The sequence below is a fragment of the Chelonia mydas genome, chromosome 1 (genome assembly GCF_015237465.2).
Source record: "Chelonia mydas isolate rCheMyd1 chromosome 1, rCheMyd1.pri.v2, whole genome shotgun sequence".
Lineage (NCBI taxonomy): Eukaryota > Metazoa > Chordata > Testudines > Cheloniidae > Chelonia > Chelonia mydas.
In genome coordinates, this window is record NC_057849.1 from 148,160,186 (window position 1) to 148,174,554 (window position 14,369).

The window sequence follows — 14,369 nt, forward strand, 5'->3', positions numbered from 1 at the left end:
TACCAAAATGGAAAGGACAAATCCACTGATGAACAAATGGCATTTCAAACTGTTGAGAAGGAATAATACACAAAGAACAAATATAATAAAAATGCATGTTAAACAACTTGTATGCAGTATCCTAGTCTACAGGGACTAGACACCAAAAAAAAAAAAAAAAAAGAAAAGGTTCAACGTGGTGTAAATTACACCTCCAAGCAACAATAAGTTCCATGTTGCTGAGGGGAATTCACATCAGCAGAGAGCAGGCAATGTTATCCTCAGGGTTTCTGCTTTGGGGGTAGCTTGGTTCCCCCAAAGTTCCATACAGCAGGAATCTATAAACCCATTCCCACTGCTTTAGTGACCTCCCCTTACTCCTCCCCCACCCCTTAAGCTAACACCACCCACTTTTTTGGACTACCCCTGGCCTTTAGTGGCCCTGCATGCCAGCAAAAGGAATATGTAATCATCTCATATGGCCGCAGCTTTAACCGCTAACAAACTATTTGCCACTACATGCCTCCACCAAGGTTTATACAAGTAAAATCTGTGTGAACCTTCTTAGGAATGGTATGGTTCAGGCAGCAATGAAAAAAAGACTTATTTAGGTCATTTAGTCCATCCCTCCGCTGCCAATGCTCCCTGTGGAATGGGCTAAGTGACCTAAAATAAGTCTGTTTTTCATTTTACCTTTACTCACCACTTTGTAAGGATTTTTTTCACACTAGAGCTAAAAACACAGTGTTTATAAGTTTTCTAACTTAGTAAAAAGATAATTATTCAAATTCCATGGCATTTATCTCCCTTTCCTTGGTTTAAGAGCTCAAACACATCTTTCTTGAGGGGACTAAAACCCATGGCAAAACTTGTGTACCACCCACAAACTAATTACCACCCTGGGGAACCAATTTAAAAGGAAATTATTCCCTTTTGAGAGAATGTTATGGCTCCATAAGGCCCCTGTAAAAGCTCTTGGCATATACAACTACTTTTATAAAAGTACCAGTTGCTAACACTCTATTCTACTATCATTATTTTTTCTCTGTCATTAATTATACCAACGTACTTATGTGTAAAAAGAAGCTCTCTCAATTCAAAACTTGGTTTGACAAGATCTGAATGTGTTGATTTCCAAGGGCCGTAAGGCCAATTTTCTTTTTGCTCAGACTTTTCCTGACATTGCAGAATGGGAAGGAGGAATCGTGTTTATGGTGTTTTGGGAGGTTTGTGAATATTCTTAATGTTTGAGTGCTTAATTTTGCAGCCTTAATATTATTTTTTAAAAGTGTGGAACAATATTGACAGCTGGAAATCAAGAATACTGATGTCTTTTCCTGATTCTGGACAGGAATGTGATCTAGCGATCACAGTCAGCGTTGCCATGCATATAGATTTGGCATATTTAATCCTCTCATCAAATCTCAAGTCCTTGCTCCGAAGCACAGAGATTCTAAAGTTCTTTAAAAAAATGAAAAGGAGTACTTGTGGCACCTTAGAGACTAACCAGTTTATTTGAGCATGAGCTTTCGTGAGCTACAGCTCACTTCATCGGATGCATAGCATATCGTGGAAACTGCAGAAGACATTATATACACACAGAGACCATGAAACAAAACTTCCTCCCACCCCACTCTCCTGCTGGTAACAGCTTATCTAAAGTGATCATCAAGTAGGGCCATTTCCAGCACAGTAGCCTATCTCCCCCCCCTTTTTTTTTTTTTTTTTCCTACAAACCCCCCCCCAAGACGTTCTGGTTAAACTTGGATTTATGCTGGAAATGGCCCACCTTGATTGCTGTGCACATTGTAAGATGAGCTATTGCCAGCAGGAGAGTGAGTTTGTGTGTGTGGTTTTTGGAGGGGGGTGTGTGTGGGGGGGTGAGAAAACCTGGATTAGTGCTGGAAATGACCCACCTTGATTATCATGCGCATTATAAAGAGAGGTTTCAAAGAGGGATGGGCTATTACCAGCAGGAGAGTGAGTTTGTATGTGTGGGGGGGGGGGGGGAAGGGTGAGAAAACCTGGATTTGTGCTGGAAATGGCCCTACTTGATGATCACTTTAGATAAGCTGTTACCAGCAGGAGAGTGGGGTGGGAGGAAGTTTTGTTTCATGGTCTCTGTGTGTATATAATGTCTTCTGCAGTTTCCACGATATGCTATGCATCCGATGAAGTGAGCTGTAGCTCACGAAAGCTCATGCTCAAATAAACTGGTTAGTCTCTAAGGTGCCACAAGTACTCCTTTTCTTTTTACGAATACAGACTAACACGGCTGTTACTCTGAAACCTTTAAAAAAATGGTTGGGAAAAAATAATTCTCAAAAAACTGTTTCTCTCTAGCTTCATACTCAGAAATGGTTGTATGTATTTTGCTCAAACTTTACCAGAAAATAGCACAAGGTAGAGAGAAAGCATGAAAACTTCAACCCAAATGGTTAAAATGTGGCTGTTATAAAGCAACTGGGAACAGGGGTTTATAATGGTACATTTGGTAGCACAACCCGCTGTGTCTTTAAGTGCTACAGCTTCTCAAAGAAAAATAGTAGATGGAAGGTGACTGATGGAGGAAACAATGGATATCACTGAGTTCCTATTCATTTCCTGTGGTAGCTAGAAGGAAATGAGTGGCAGTTGGGACTGAGATTCATATATACTTGGCCCTGAGATGCAAGATGTAGGCAGGTTATACACACAACCCCAATGAACATTAGTATTCCTAAATTCTGAGCCTGCATACCTGAAGTGAGGACCCCTGAAAGAACTCTAAAGGGAGTACAGTTAAAGAAAATTTTCTGTGTTTCATCAAGACAATCTAATTCCATTCACAACCTTCTGGAAATACCATTTGATGATTTCCAAGAAAATTTAAAGCTCTAAAAGAAGTCTTTAAATTGCACAGGAAGGGGAAAAGATAGTGAACCTTCTCCCTCCACAAGATATTTAGGTGGAGAAGGCCTGGACTTTCTAAATCACTACACTTTTAAAACTACAACTTTATAATGATTATTAGTCACTTAAATAAAGAGTTGGCATGTGAACCAACCCCCAGAAATGAAGATCTAGTACTAAAGGCCGCCTCATTAATTCACTGTGTCAGGCAATACATATTTTTTCCACAACGCCTCATGTGAAAAAAAATCTACATTAATATCTGAAGGACATGTCAGAGCCTCAATTTTTCTTCTAAATAGCAAGAGGTTTATTAAAAATTAATCACTTACGTTTTTAAAAAGTGTTGTTATAAGTAAGTTAAACTTCCATTGTCATTTCAAAAGACCACTACAGTGCCAATAGAGAGGTAAACAAAGAGGTATTTTCACAGTTTAAAAAGCAGCATGTCTAGCTGTGGTTGTGCTAGCATATGAGAGGAAAGAATGATTCTGAAACAAGATAGACACTTGCTACTGGGTCTTGTTCAACATGACAGCATCAAAGATGTGATGACAGACAGCAACTGCAGGCAGAATTTGGTGAGAATGGGGTCCTCACACCATTCTGCAATCTAACTGATGTTAACTGACTGTCATTCTTGCTCTAGAGCAGGGATCGGCAACCTTTGGCACATCCCTCGGCCCGCACCACTTCCCGCAGCCCCCATTGGCATGGAGCGGCAAACCGCAGCCAGTGGGAGCTGTGATCGGTCGAACCTGTGGATGAGGCAGGTAAACAAACCAGCCCAGCCCGCCCGGGGGCTTACCCTGGCGGGCCACGTGCCAAAGGTTGCCGATCCCTGCTCTAGAGAATAGTCACCACTGTAATAGCTGATGCCTGTTATGGAGATGAGTATAAGGTAAGTAATAGAATGGCCGTGAATGAGGTGACTGAGTAAGACTAGGTGCAGCAGAGTTCATATTGTATACCTAGGTATACATCACCTAAATGAAGAGACTTGAGCTTTACATGACTTCTCTTTAAATTATGGTTTATTAATGATGAAATGACAATTATAATATTGCAAGCCTGTGTCAATACGCACCCCTATGTTCACACCCTACAAGCTGCTGTAATAATCTTTGTACAAAATATGCCTTTTGAAGTATCATTTGAAAACTAATAATTCATTGATCATTAATATTCTAGTGTGATGTATGTACGTAGTGTGTATTAAGAGTTATGAATATATGCTGGAATTATGATAGTCTATGTAAACCAGGTATGTTGGGGGAGTTGTTAAACAAGTCTATCTTAGACAAAGGAAAGTGTATTTGATTCTCTGACCAGCCCAATATTCAGGCAAAGACAATAAAGGTGCATATTTACATATAAGTAGAAACAGGACTAACAAGACAGCAGGGGGATGCAATGGCAAACACAAGTGGGGGAAGAAAGAGCATGCAGCTTCCTTCACCAACAGACTCCATGTTGAGTCTCCTCGCAGCTTGAATAAACTTTGCTTTGAGGCGTAAAGCATTTCAAAGGTTTATTGGTCTATAAAGACAGAGGATCTGAACCTGGAGTGATAAGCAATTGAATCAACTGATTGTATACAGTATTACTGTATTATAAGAGTGTACACAGTGAGGTCTTTTCTGAAAGCTAGTGACACACTGGAGATTAATAGCATTGTGAAATGTATGTATTAACAATAGGTGAGGAATTATGGATACTCGTTGATATTAGGTAGATATTAGAGGGAGGATGGAGACAATTTTAGCAGCTGCATTTTGGATGGATTGAAGGAAAATAAAGAGGTAGGTACCCGGAAGGGCAGAGAAAAGGAAAAGTAATAAAACTGAGAAATGACCACGTGGTGGACAAGACCGTTAGCTATTAGAACAGAAATGTTTGGATTTTACAGATGTAGAGAAAAAAGAGTGACAAGGGTTGTAAACAGTCTGGGTATGTGGGGAGAAGGGACAGACATTGAAAACAATCTTCACGATACAGCTTGAGTAATGGGGAAGACTGTGGTGTTATTTACAGCAATGGAGTAGGGTGGAAGTGGAGAAGATATGGGATGAAAAGTACCTTGGTTTCAGCAATGTCGAGTTTGAGCTAGTCATAGTTCAAAAGGATGTGCTGGACAAACTATTAGGTATGCATGACTGGACTGAGTGAGCCAGGTCAAATGTGGAGAGATTTGTGAGTGTCATGAGCACAGAGCTGGATGCTGAATCTATGTGAGCAACTGAAGTCATCCAGGGACATCGGGTGTGAAGGGAGAAGAGGGGAGAAACAAAGACGGAGTGCGGATGGACACTGACAGACAGGGAGCGAAATTCAGCAAAGAAGATGCTGAAAAAATGGTTGGAAGGTAGGAGAAAAAACAGAGGACAAGACCACAAATCCCAAGGGAGGACATGGCATCAAGGCGAAGGAAGTGACCAATGACATAAAAAGCTGCAGGGAGATCAAGGAAGATGGAACACAGAGGAAAAGCCATGAAAGTTATCTGTTAAGAATTGGTTGGGTATTCTGGTTAAAGCAGATTCAGTAAAGTGCTGAAGGCAAAAACCAGATTAGGCAAATCAAGAGAAAGTAACAGCAGAGGAAGTAAAAGCAGCTTTTATAAACCACCCATTCAATGATCTTAGATACGTATGTTAGAAGGATGACTGAGCAAAAGCTGGACAGAAACATAAGGTCAAGAATCTGTTATCTGACGATGGAGATTGTGACGCCTGTAGAACAGGTGCTAGCTCATGCCAAAGGCCCAGGGCCTCACTGAACACCAACAGATGCATAGCTGGAAACCAATCTGGCTTCCCTATGGGTTAGCACAGTTAAAATAGATATTAGTGCCATAAGAATGTGTTTAGTATTTAGACTTAAAGGAATGCTTGTAGGATGCTGCATGTATTAATCTACTTCTAATACCTGCATGTCATGGTATAAAGTTATACTGAGTGTTGCACTGTAAATTGTAAATTGCACTTTGTAATTGTAAAAAGAAAAGGAGGACTTGTGGCATCTTAGAGACTAACAAATTTATTTTAGCATAAGGTTTTGTGAGCTACAGCTCACTTCATCGGATGTAGCTCACGAAAGCTCATGCTCAAATAAATGTGTTAGTCTCTAAGGTGCCACAAGTCCTCCTTTTCTTTTTGCAGATACAGACTAACACGGCTGCTACTCTGAAACCTTTGTAATTGTGTAACTCACCAAACAGGAAAAGAAGCAATAATTAAGGTAAAGTGCTAATCCTTCAATACAAGACAGCCCATTGAAGGCAACTGAGGCATTGTGTAGCACCAAAGTACAGAGACCTTGTTGACTGCATTCCTTGCTGCCTCCAGGAAGGAGAAGCCTACTTATGAACTCATCCCATCATCTTTTACTCTGGGGTGAAGGGGGATAAAAATCCCTGACAAGGAGGAACTTGGTCTCTTTATGCTGTCTGGACTCTGAGGGGCAAATATTCCTAAACATAAGCAAGAGATCCTCATGCTGCTTGGCATGGGTCAGCCCTAAAGGGCATATAGAGCTGCTTATTATAGAAGTGTACATTACCTTTTTAAATCTAAGACTGCCATTCATTTTTGTGTGTATGTTTCCGGTTTTAACCTTGTAAATGTCTCTCTCATTTCATTTCTTAGTTAATAAATGTTTAGTTACTTTATTTCAGGACTGGCTATTAGGTCTTGTCTTTGGTTTGAGATCTGAGTACAATTGACGAGGGATAAGTGATAGATCCTTTGGGACTGAGATGAACCTGAACATTGTTGTGATTTTTGATGTAAAGTGACCATCTATCTCATAGTTCAGCCTGCCTGGGTGGCAAGATACACTGGAATGCCCAAAGGGACTATCTGTGACTCCACGGTAAGACTGTTGTAGTGCTTTAGGAGTTCACACCTGCTACTGGGTTGGTGAAATATAATTACAGAACATACAACCAGTTTAGAGTTCCTGCCCAGCTTTTCGACAATCTGCAATCTGCCCTGAAGTTGGCACTCTGGGTCGTGAGCCACTCCAGACAGCGTGACAGGGTAACAGTACATGTTCAACATAGAATTTCAGGACAGTTAAGCTTCCATCTACTACCCCACCAACGTCTCACACACTTAATGTAAAGGAATGCCCCCCATAGGGGAGGAGACTAGTTTAGTTTCCATGGTCATTCAAAATTTGACTGATCTGATAAGGCTCCCAAGCAGTGTCAACTGTGGTACTGATTGTTAATGGTTTAAATAATAAGTAGGGCTATCAATTAATTGCAGTTAACTCATGCAATTAACTCAAAAAAATTAATCACGATTTAAAAAATTAATAGTGATTAATCACAGTTTTAATCGCACTGTTAAGCGATAGAATAGCAATTGAAATTTATTAACTATTTTTGGATTTTTTCTACATTTTCAAATATATTGATATAAACTACAACACAGAATGCAAAGTGTACAGTGCTCACTTTATATTATTATTTTATTACAAATATTTGCACTGTAAAAATAAGTATTTTTCAATTCACCTCATACAAGTACGGTAGTGCAATCTCTTTATCATGAAAGTGCAACTTACAAATGTAGATTTTTTTGTTACATAACTGCATTCAAAAACAAAACAATGTAAAACTTTAGAGCCTACAAGTCCACTCAGTCCTACTTCTTATTCAGCCAATCGCTAAGACAAACAAGTTTGTTTATATTTATGGGAGATAATGCTGCCGGCTTCTTATTTACAATGCCAACTGAAAGTGAGAACAGGTGTTCGCATGGCACTTACGTGCCAAACATCCGTATGCCCTTTCATGCTTTGGCTACCATTCCAGAGAACAGGCTTCCATGCTGATGAAGCTCGTTAAAAAAATAATGTGTCAATTAAATTTTTACTGAACTCCTTGCGGGAGAACAGTATGTCTCCTTCTCTGTTTTATCCGCATTCTGCCATGTATTTCATATTATAGCAGTCTCGAATGATGACTCAACACATGTTGTTCGTTTTAAGAACACTCTCACTGCAGATTTGACAGAACGCAAAGAAGGTACCAATGTGAGCTACAGCACTCAATCCAAGATTTAAGAATCTGAAATGACTTCCAAAATCTGAGAGGGACAAGGTGTGGAGCATGCTTTCAGAAGTTTTAAAAAAGCAACACTCCGATGCGGAAACTACAGAATCTGAACCATCAAAAAATAAAATCAGCCCTCTGTATGGTGACCATATTTCCCCATGCTGAATACAGGACACATGATAAAATTACTCGTATTCAAGCGAGTTCAATGGCAATCAGTCAGAACTATGCAGTACAAATATTCAAATTAATATCAAGTTGACTGAGCCCCTGTTAAAAAGAAATACTGCATAGTTGGTTTCTTTTTATTTTTCTTCTTATCTTTTAGGCTTTAGGGTTCACCTGGGGAGAGATCACACACACATTCCTGTACACCTCTCTGACACAGAGGGTGTGATCAACTGACCCAACTGGCACACTCTGTTCCTGGCTGGGCCCCCATGACAGACCCAGCTCTCCTACAACCTGGCACTGCGTCTTCCTGAGACAACATGTGGTAGGGCCACACAGGGTACGGGGCACAGGCACGAAGGGGTTAAGCCCTAAGGATGACACTGTGCACCAGGAAACCTGACTGCAGGGGCTTCAGCTGCCTCAGACCCTGGCCAGAGAGGTGGTTCAGCAGGGGAGGGTGCCTAGGGAACAGAGCAGCCCGCGCTCCTGGGGGTAGGACCCAGGACAGTGAGGGAGGGAGGCAAAGGGGGCTGCTGTGCAGTCTGCAGGTTTGGGGCAGGAACATGATGGAAACTGTCCCTCCCCCCACCACTCCGCTCCGAGTTTAGCTGAGGGGCGGAGAGGCTCCCTCGTGCCAGCACTATGTGGGGCTTTGGCACATGCAGGGCTCGGCTCCTGGCCAGTTTCCCAGACCGGAGGGTCTTGGGCTTTCCCGGGGAACCAGCCCAGCCACAGGCAGTGGGGGAAGGAAGGAGCCTGCTGGCCAGGCTGTTCTCTGCACAGCACTGGGAGCAGGACGCAACCTGCCAGTGGGGAGGATATGGAAGGGCAGCGGGGCTGGAGGGGGCGAAGGAGCAAAGCAGGGAGAGGAGAGCGAGAGGAGGAGCACGTAAAGGGCCCGTGGGTGGGCAGCACAGGCGACGCGTAACCGGCCGCCGCCTGGCACCTGCCCGCACTCACCAGCCACCGCAGCTCACAGCATGCAGCCAGTGCCGTCTGGAAACGGAATGGGGGGCCGGGGCCCTGCTGGCTGAGAGCAGGCATGCAGCGAGGGCTGCACTGATGGAGCAGCAGGGGGAGCGGCCGTGCTGCAGCTTTGCCCCGCCACCAGCCTTGAACATCCATCCCCATCATCGGTCACTGGACCCCCTACTCACCATTGGTGGGCGGGCGGCTGGCGAGCAGGGATCTGACCACCAGTACTGATGGCGGGGGGTAGACAGATAATATGGGACAATTTGCCTGTTTTTCAAGAAAAAGTCAGGACACCTGCATGAGGGCTTAAATACGGGACTGTCCCTTAAAAAAGGGACGTCTGGTCACCCTATTTATCATAAGCCAAACAGACATCAGCTGGTAATAAATTTTGTGTCGCTACTCATCTAACAAACTTAAACCAATGACCTACAGGTGACATGAAGCATATCCTGTCAATGTCCAACTCCCATAGCTATCCACTCCACTCAGAAATAAAATGTTAATATACTGAAAAAAATGCTACCATTAACGTCAAAATAAATAGCTAAATATTCAAATCTCAATGCCTAAACTGCAGCAGCAAAGTATTATGTACATAAGCAAACTCATATTCATGGATATAACTTGTAATTATTACCCACAACAGCATATGTACAACTCCCAATTTTGTACACGTAGTTACCCATTTTGCACAAACAAACTGAGGCATGCACTTGGCAGGCACAGCTTAGCGGCAAAGTTTTACAAATGTTGTCATACCTGTTGTATATATCATTAACAACAGGAACATGCTCCAGACACTGACCGCGCACACTTCCTGTTCTTACCAGGTCACTGACCAGAATGATGGTGCAGTAGCGCTTTCCCAGATTAAAAGGAAGGAAGTAAAGATCCAGGTTTGCAGAATTTCTCTCTTCCAAATACAGTGTGCACACTGGACTGAAGAACTCTCGTAGGTGATTGAATCGATTAACTGCCAAAATATGATTTAAGGGTTGTTTATACCTAGTAACAAAGCTGGTAAAGGCTAAAGTAGCTGTTCCAATATAAAAACCTAGCAAGCTACAATGGCATGCCCTAGGAACTAGTATTTAAGGCGCTCTCAAATCACAAAAACAGTAAAACTGCATGCTATACAAAAGGCATAAACAAATTATGCTAATTCATTCCTTTCATACTTGCCAAGCCTATGCATACAAATGCATACACAGCTTTTAGCTGCACAGCTCAGAAAGAGCAAGACTACGTTGGATAAACTACCAGTCTATAGTCACAAAAAAAAATCTTCAGAGATGTACAGTAGATATGTAAATTACTCCTGCTAGAGGAAAGAGTACTGCTTTATACTTTTTTAAACTAATAAGATTGCTCCCTCACCGAGATTAACTGCATGAGAATATTAAACTGGGAAATCCTCAAGCATGCACAAAAATTAAAATTTGCATGTTTGCTTTTGATGGACAGCATTTTAAGTACGTTGAAGTACTTAAGTACGACAACATATTACACATTACATTGTGTATCGTAATTTTTGCATTTTCAAAATTAACACAAATGATTAGATGGTCTTTCAATACTTGACACAAATTAAGTTTTTTCCCCAGCTAGCAGTGATTTCATTAAGCAGGTCTATAACACTCAATTAATGCTCCGTTCTGAGTGTTTTCCTTATTCCTGTTTCATAATGGCAATATTTAGAATCATAGAATCATAGAATCATAGAATATCAGGGTTGGAAGGGACCCCAGAAGGTCATCTAGTCCAACCCCCTGCTCAAAGCAGGACCAAGTCCCAGTTAAATCATCCCAGCCAGGGCTTTGTCAAGCCTGACCTTAAAAACCTGTAAGGAAGGAGATTCTACCACCTCCCTAGGTAACGCATTCCAGTGTTTCACCACCCTCTTAGTGAAAAAGTTTTTCCTAATATCCAATCTAAACCTCCCCCATTGCAACTTGAGACCATTACTCCTCGTTCTGTCATCTGCTACCATTGAGAACAGTCTAGAGCCATCCTCTTTGGAACCCCCTTTCAGGTAGTTGAAAGCAGCTATCAAATCCCCCCTCATTCTTCTCTTCTGCAGACTAAACAATCCCAGCTCCCTCAGCCTCTCCTCATAAGTCATGTGCTCTAGACCCCTAATCATTTTTGTTGCCCTTCGCTGGACTCTTTCCAATTTATCCACATCCTTCTTGTAGTGTGGGGCCCAAAACTGGACACAGTACTCCAGATGAGGCCTCACCAGTGTCGAATAGAGGGGAACGATCACGTCCCTCGATCTGCTCGCTATGCCCCTACTTATACATCCCAAAATGCCATTGGCCTTCTTGGCAACAAGGGCACACTGCTGACTCATATCCAGCTTCTCGTCCACTGTCACCCCTAGGTCCTTTTCCGCAGAACTGCTGCCTAGCCATTCGGTCCCTAGTCTGTAGCGGTGCATTGGATTCTTCCATCCTAAGTGCAGGACCCTGCACTTATCCTTATTGAACCTCATCAGATTTCTTTTGGCCCAATCCTCCAATTTGTCTAGGTCCTTCTGTATCCTATCCCTCCCCTCCAGCGTATCTACCACTCCTCCCAGTTTAGTATCATCCGCAAATTTGCTGAGAGTGCAATCCACACCATCCTCCAGATCATTTATGAAGATATTGAACAAAACCGGCCCCAGGACCGACCCCTGGGGCACTCCACTTGACACCGGCTGCCAGCTAGACATGGAGCCATTGATCACTACCTGTTGAGCCCGACAATCTAGCCAGCTTTCTACCCACCTTATAGTGCATTCATCCAGCCCATACTTCCTTAACTTGCTGACAAGAATGCTGTGGGAGACCGTGTCAAAAGCTTTGCTAAAGTCAAGAAACAATACATCCACTGCTTTCCCTTCATCCACAGAACCAGTAATCTCATCATAAAAGGCGATTAGATTAGTCAGGCATTTTATCGTATATTCAGTGCTCTTCAGGTGGTTCAAGTGTTTTAAAAGACTACCTGAAAAGAATGTTGAACAATTCAGACAAGGATGTCAACAAGACTGCTTTGGATACCTGTCATATTTCAGACTCGGTGGCATCTCAGCCTCAACAACTACAAAAGACTGAACTTAATCATCTCCTCCATGAGACACTCCCTTATATGTTGGATGTGAGGAGTGAATCAGACCCAGCCAAGCACCCTTAAAGTCTCTTTAGCCCAGAAAATTTAAACATTTAACATGCTAATCTGATGCACACATTCTGGACATAAAGAATGCTGTAAAGTCCAATTTTCATTCAAGCTTAGCCACCTCAACCCTCCAGGGCAATGAACTGATTAGAGGCCAGATGTGAAAATTGAGCTAAAATAAATGGCTCAGAGATAGCATTGATACACATGGTGACAGCTCATTTAGAAACAAATCAGTATTGAAAGCTGACCTCTAGAAAAAAGTGGCTGATACAAGAACCCAAAATCAAAACAGAAACCACACACGCATCTTTTTTTCCCCATAATAACAATGCAAATAAAACAATCTCACTATCCTAAAGTTAGGCCCAACAACCAATGTAGTGCTGCAAATGAAGACCTGTCACTTCCAAAGTCCTTTTTTGCACTTATACCAAACACTCCAATAGTTGAGTGGGCACTTTACAGTCCTAATAGCTACTGCTTTTTAGATGACTCTGAGACAGCAGTGCATCTTGAAAGGAGAATGCTCAGTGATGTGCTGGAGGGAGCTCTCAAGGATTATACTGAGAGGAAGGTTAGGCTGATTTCCCAGATTCTGATAGCGCCCTCTTTCTGTCAGGATACTGCAAAATTATGCTTGATATAAGTTACTTAACCTTGGGGGCTCATAGAAATATTTCTGAAGAGCAATTACACACATGCACGCACAAAACATATTTTGCATCAATTAGCAGGTATTTTCAGAAAATTCTGCAGAGGATACACCTAGCTACTCAATACAAGGTCTTTACCCTTTAACCCATGGGTTTTCAATCTGAAGGTTGCAATCAGGCATAAGGAGATTGCAACTCCCTCTTCCTTACCGTATTCCTAAATGGATAGGGAGTCTGAGATGAGAGAGACTATATCAAATTGTAAGGGGCAGAAAAATGTTAAGAACCATTGCTGTAATCCCTCCCTTCCAATTATATGAACTGACCACAGTGCTATATTATCAATATACTCAGTATAGCTTTCAAAGACCAAATATAAACATTTCCATATAATACAGAGAACATTACTATACAGAAGCCATATCCCAAAATGTAGTGTAACATACAGTGGCTATAAAGACAACCTAGGTATTCTGGTACTAGTAGTACTGATATAGCAAGTCTCAGTTTTTCATAGGGCCACGTGTAAACGCAATAATATTTTGCTCAAGTATGCAGCGAACTTCAAGGAACTGCCCTGCAGATTTTGTGCAACTGAACTTTCTTGAAGGTATCTACCTATGCCAGCGCCATAACTCCCAATGAATAAATCTTGACATAACTCTTGACTGAAAACTATTAGGGAATGAAAGTGAAAAATCTATGGACAATCATTCTTAAATAATTCTTTCACATCCAACACTGATAAACTGGAGGGGTCTCAAAGGAGCCCCTGGTTAGAAAAGTCAGTCTTTGAGCCCTGTAAAGGAGAATCTCAGCTTTCTTTCTTTTTTTAATAAATTCTTTAGCGGTAAAATGTATTACTAAACCTGCACTATCTAAATGTAAAACATCTGCAGACAATAAATCTGTAATATGAATATCTATTATTGTATATATTTTAACATTTAAAGAGTCTGTTAATTCACATTTGTTCCCCATGTACTCCAAAAGTCATTAGCTAAAACAAACTGTTGCAGAAAAATGAAAGGCGTCCATTTTAGAAGTACTTACAGCTATTTGAGTTGTTCTCTTTGTGATACAGTACATCTTCACTTACCACATCAGTTGTACTATTCAGTACATTACTTTCAGAACTAGTGAAAGAGAGAAAAAGCAATATGCTAACTGAGCTGTAATTTATAATATTAAATAAAATGGTCTCTTCACATTTCAGACATATAGGAATGCAAATGACTGCCAAAATCCAACAAATATGGTTTTAAAAAAAAGTTATTTGGCATAATCTACCCGTAGAAGATACTGAATTTTATTTTGTTCTGAATTTATTGTTACTTCTACCTCCAAAAACAGTTACATTCCTTCTTCAATTCATCTGCATGTTCTTTTTCAAACTAAACAGATAAGCAAACTCCACATATAAAAAAGCAGGTTACAAGTTATTGGCAAATCAGCCCCGA

The 14,369-nt window shown here is 41.4% G+C and overlaps 1 protein-coding gene across 1 annotated transcript in view; it reads right to left on the reverse strand.

The window, feature by feature from the left end:
• Positions 1-14,369, reverse strand: part of CFAP47 (cilia and flagella associated protein 47) — a 642,446-nt gene that overhangs the window by 371,486 nt on the left and 256,591 nt on the right. Inside the window, exons 41-42 of the mRNA XM_037902107.2 lie at positions 13,963-14,045; positions 9,916-10,061 (exon numbers count right to left, since the gene is read on the reverse strand). Of these exons, the coding sequence (XP_037758035.1) occupies positions 9,916-10,061; positions 13,963-14,045 (229 nt within the window). The remainder of the gene's footprint in view (positions 1-9,915; positions 10,062-13,962; positions 14,046-14,369) is intronic.